This window comes from Lottia gigantea (assembly GCF_000327385.1).
Source record: "Lottia gigantea unplaced genomic scaffold LOTGIsca_37, whole genome shotgun sequence".
Lineage (NCBI taxonomy): Eukaryota > Metazoa > Mollusca > Gastropoda > Lottiidae > Lottia > Lottia gigantea.
In genome coordinates, this window is record NW_008709259.1 from 2,457,098 (window position 1) to 2,462,960 (window position 5,863).

At 34.5% G+C, this 5,863-nt stretch overlaps 1 protein-coding gene across 1 annotated transcript; it reads right to left on the reverse strand.

The window, feature by feature from the left end:
- Positions 1-203: 203 nt before the first annotated feature.
- On the reverse strand, positions 204-4,791 carry LOTGIDRAFT_163087 (hypothetical protein; the record flags this gene model as incomplete). Its single annotated transcript, XM_009059133.1, has 5 exons — positions 204-991; positions 2,006-2,058; positions 2,503-3,351; positions 3,879-3,993; positions 4,782-4,791. 5 exons carry the CDS (start codon positions 4,789-4,791, stop codon positions 204-206), a joined length of 1,815 nt encoding a protein of 604 aa, XP_009057381.1.
- Between the last annotated feature and the right edge of the window lie 1,072 nt (positions 4,792-5,863).

Consider the following 5,863-nt stretch of genomic DNA (forward strand, 5'->3'; position numbering starts at 1 on the left):
GGTTTACTAGCCTGTCACTCGTTGAATCTTTGTCTTGATATTTCTGTAAGACTTAACAACTATCTGGTTCGACTTATTTTTAATTTTTTAATGCAAGCTTGGTAAAATAAATTGCTTAAAATAAATCAAATGAAAATGAAAAATCATGATATTGTGATGACGATGCCAATAATTGTGTGAATGACGACGGATTAACGTTCGTTTTAACATACATAACTCAGAAGATGCCTTAAATTCTGCCAAATGATTGGATATGGGGGGTGGACTTCATCATTCTGAAGAACATGATTCATTTCCCAATAGTTCAGATAGATCATAGAGTCTTTGAATTCTACAAATTCCTCTTGGATGATGTCAATAAAAATAGGAGCTTGAAGATCATTTAGAATTGGTAAACATGGTGATCGGTAAAACATATGTGGAGATTTTATAGCCAGCTTTAGATCCTTGTTTCTATTCAAAGCTTCTCTAATGGCCGGTTTTAAGGATCTGATATGAATCCAGAATAATGAATAATGCTGTCTAGTGAAATGAGCAAAAAAATGGATGAGAAAGATAATTCTGCCAGATGTAGGAAGTTGTTTAAGATGAGTGCTCACTGATTTTAAATTCATCTGCCTATCTGGGAGTTTCCTAGCACGCACAAACGGCAGCACATGCGGTGCCCATTGGATTGTTATATTCAATTGTTTATTTACATAAATCCCATTATCAGTCCACCAATTCAACGCCCATTTAAGAGGCATTCTTTTACTGTTTGTCATTTTTACCACAAATTTGAGCCAATGATGAACAGTGGAATCTCCAGTTAAAAATAGAGTGGTGTTTACCAGACATAGAACCGCTGATTTCCTGGTTACGGTGTTTGTACAGTTCCGTTGTATCCACTGTTGTTTATAAACGTAACCTGTAGACATTGTGGTATTCCAAGTATCTCGTGGATTTATTCTGTTGTTACAGTTTATTTTGTTCGACTGTTTCGATTGATGACCTGGAATTTATAATGAATTCGAAATTAAGCAAACGAATTAAGAGTATGAACCCTTGGTTGTATTATGACAAGCATCGCCTGATCATTCATACATGTATATTAGTTTCACAGTGACTTTAGTTGGTCCATTAATTAATGTAGCCCATCAACGAAACTTGCTTATGCTGCTTATTTAAAGGGATTGTAAAGAGGTTTTCACAAAATAGCATCCATTTGCACCACTCCAATTTTCAATCAGACGTCTGTTGTTGCAGCAATTCCACTAAAACTAGGAACAACAGATGTCTGATTGAAAATCGGAATGACGCAAATTGATGCTATCAGTGTACCCGATAAATATACAACATACATAGGTTGAAAAACCTCTTTACAATCCCTTTAATTATTTGGTAGAATCCATCCTTAATTAACCCTTTCAAAACAAATTCAGTTTGATCAAGTAGATACATGCAAAAAGCTTATCTTATAATTTACGACGTATTTGATAATGCAAATTTTGCATACTGTCCCTTTAAAGGAATTCTACCTCTTAGAATGAACATAAATTTTCAAAGTCTTAAACTTGGTCAATAAGACTGTATTATATTAATCATTTGGACTTTGGATCAGGTTCCAGGACTGCAGAATAGAATCTCTATATAACACGATATATCCATTACACTAAGTACTTATTGAAAAACACTTCTAAGGGTGTTTCAAAACTACTAAGTTTAATTGATTCATACTTAGTTTTATGGTTTTAAAGGATTATAAAAAGATTCTGTTGTCTTGTTTTGACACCAGGTAAGTCCACTGATAAACAATGACTCATTTAAATATTTTGGTCACCCTAAGAGGTACTGCACCTTTAAAGACGAACAAAGTCATATCATGCAATATGCCATAAGGTAAATTTTACCCGACAATGCCATTAACATGAACAACCCCGATTTTTAATGATCGACAAAGAACACAACCAGTAGTATTCTGTACCTCAGGTTGTATGTCATCTGAACGCACCTACACAGTACTTACCTTTATGTACGTTAACTGTAATGCTCGACTTTAAGTTTGTTTTCAGGTGTGATCTGAAAAGTTTAAGAAGTATAGATTAAACATGTTTTGAGTGAGCTTTACGTTAATTTGTGTGTAGCTATTGAGAACACTGGTATTGAAATGCCATGGAATATTGAACACACCTAATAAGAATTACTAGCTTATATGTGGGCTCTCTTAAAGTATTACTCACTGATAGCCATGTCTACTACTTATTGCCCTGGTGCTCCTGTTTAATAAAGTTCTAACTTTTGTATTTGTATCGGAGACACTTTAGTTTACGCCTCCGATGATTAGAAACGGTTAACGCCATTATTTTTCGATGAAATCAAGTCAAAATTCCAAGTTCTGCATTTCTTAGCTACAGTCTGTCTCCAGAAATTCTAACGAACAGGAAATGTCACGGTGCCAAACTTTTTTGAACAGGTTGAAAGTTATACGTTGATCTACATGGCACGATACTAAGAAATCCTTACCTATAGAATGCCGAGTACTGTGCATAATTTGCAGTTATTTCTGCATAATCAAAACGTTCGGACTTAACAATAGTGTCACAGGGTAGTTCCGGAGTAACGGGACTACCACAGAACCAAGGCAGGTCATCGTTCATAGCAGTCAGATTGCACACTTTAACGAACCCTGGGATAGTTGAATAAGGAGAACACAAAGTGAATTCTTGAACATCATTCCGCTTGAATACTCCGAAATAATATATTAAAGTTTTATGACGTCGAAGCCATTTAAACATAGTAGCTCTTATTTCCCTTGTATAAGGTATCGTGATAATAACCGTGTTATTTCCTTGCCGTAACGCCTCGAATGTGATCTGATAACTACCATTCTTTAAATCAGTTACATTACCACCTGTTCTCAACAACTTATCTTCAGACACCATCAACGCTCTGACGTCATCACCACCTAACGTCCTCGGTTTGCTCAATCTGTTCACGAGGTCTACTCGTACTCCTATAACATCACCAATGTGATGTCTCTTATTAGGTTCTTCCAGAATTACTTTAGATTTTTCAAGACTGACTGTGTTGAACATGTCAAAATATTCAGGGTCATTCATAGTTTCCTTTTCCATTGGCATCATTAGGTCTGTTGAAGGAAAGAAAGGATCATCCAAACCAATATCCGTGAACACGACATCTTCTGGAAAGCATGCTTGGTCAATATCCCGAGACTGGTTTAGATAATGAGCATCATTAGGATCAAAACAGTGAGGCTTCAATTTTCTGAATAAACACGTATCTGGCTTAAAAGATCCGTACGCGACTCCAGTGATGGCAGTTTTATGGTGACGTTCATTGTCGTTCTTTAACCTACAAAAGGATGGTCATATTCTGAGTGCTGGGCTTATGTTGATTTTAAAAAGAAAATAATTGTCAAAAATTTTATTTCATTTGTTATTGTTCAGAAGCCTAGAACGGATTGAAATATTTACCAGTCACAGCTAAAATCTAGTCGCCAATTAGCGCTAAGATATAACTGTCATATATTTGAACAACAGTGGTGATGACTTGTTCTGGGTGATTTTGGGGGTATTCTTATTAAAGAAGGTTTGATCACTTAACTTGACTCAAAAATATTTGGATCATATGAGAGTGGATTTTTTTTTTATCTCGTTTTCAAAACAAAAATTGAAAAAAATTATATAATGTGATATCTATATATAATGCTGAAGTATAATCGCCAAAGAAAGAATAACACCAAAAGGTTAAAGAATCATCGCTTTGGGTCAGAATTGTTTATAATAACAAACAAAATAGCAAACGCTCTGAGAACAGTCCTTATTTAGAGAGGATAATATTTGTAATGCAATTTTACTTTAATTCTCAACTCAACTTACAAATTACTGAGGTCTCTTCTGTTATGTCTCTGCGGCAACCAGAATTCAAGAAATAACACTGCGACACAACTGAATGTCATGAGTATATATAATTGTCTGGGAATTCTTACACACCCTAAAATAGAGAAAGAGAAAAACTGGCAAATATGCATTGTTAGTTATTGTAACATATCAGACCATAGACATTATTTTACAAACAGCCTTGATTGAAAACATATTCTGATTTACATGATGATCTGGATAATTTGCCTCCCGTTTTTCTACAGATTACAACTCGCTTGACAACCATGATCTGAAGAGATTCTTATTTGAATAATGTTTTTTTTTGGAATTTTGACCTATTAGTATCAAAAGTTTTTATAATATGTTACCCAACCCAAACACAATTTAAAGTTTAAAGGGACAGGTGGGGTTGATTTTAGTCTTGAATTTATGTAAATAGTCTTCAGAAGTACTAGAAATGTACGAAAATAACACAATTCCTTAAAAAACTTCGTAAAGTATGATTGGTCAAAACAATGGTCTACCTACCTCTTTAAAGCAATACTCTTCATGGTTGGCAATAAATATTTAAGAATCCCTTACACAATAGTACAGACATCTTTAATTGAATAAAGTTGAACTCGTTCAGTCTAATAAAAATTAGACCAAACTTTGGTTCCTTTTTCCTTTGATCTAACCCTGTTTTGACCAATCAAATTTCTGCCCTCGCCAGAGCTGGCATTTTGTCAGAGAGTAAATAAATTTGATTGGTTAAATCAGATATCACATTATGTCGAAAGGTGCTCTCTGGACTGCTCTACATCTACATCTTCCTGTAACTTACAATGCAGAGAGCATCTTAATTAATTGATTTTTGACTCTTAAAACAGAATTTAAACACCTATAGCAGAAATCGCTTACCCGATGCCATTTCAACGTAAAACAAAGTTTGTTAAATCCTTGTTTTAGATTTCTACTTTCTTAAATATATTATTTCAATATCTTTGTTGATGGTTCAATAATGATTGATAAAAATCAATTTCACAGTACTTCAGGGCAATCGATTAAGTAAGTCACTTTGATAACGAAAATCTCTAGTCTGTAGAGTAGGAGAGGAATGAAAGTACACTGTAGATGTTACAAGTCCGCCTCTCCCTGCAATCATTTACATAGGAAACCATTATAGGCAATTATAAATGCAATATGGTCCTGTAAGACAATAATACAACAATACGCGAAGATGAATACAACTTACAAGGCAACCAGGACCAAAGTCGGACCACTTTTCACAACACACTCGGACCATTTTTCTGAGACTCTAGTCAATGACTATGTAAATCCGGATCACTCTTTTGAGACTCGGGCCAATGACTATGTCAATTCAGACCACTTTTCACAACACACTCGGACCACTTTTCTGAGACTCTAGTCAATGACTACATAAATTTAGACCACATTTCATAACACACTCGGACCATCTTTTTAAGATTAGGACCAATGACTATGCAAACTTGGTCTGGGTCTCAAAAAAGGCGTTCCGAGTTTGCTTCGATATTGTTCCGAGTCCCACGTGTGCTGTGAAAAGTGTCTCGACATGTCCGGACTACATTTCACTTTAACGGACATGTGGATTAGCCTTAATTATTTTCTAAACATAGTATTAACTCACTGGTTGAAACAAGCAAAAAATATTTTGGATCATAAATAGAAAACACAATAAAGGTCTATAAAAATCGATATTTTTTTATATAGAAATGAAGAAATAAGCTTAAGTATACAATAATGCATTCAAAAAGGACGAAAAATCGATATATAAGGTCTAAAACTAAATGAAAAAATATACCATTATAAAACCTTGACTTTTACCCAGAAATACCCATCACAGGTCTGACAATAATCCTCGTATTGGATCAGCTATTTCTAAGGTTATCTCTTCATTTACAGTTCAGTAGACTGAATTTTGCAATGAGAGATTACATAGACAGATTTTAATCTTTTCAGAT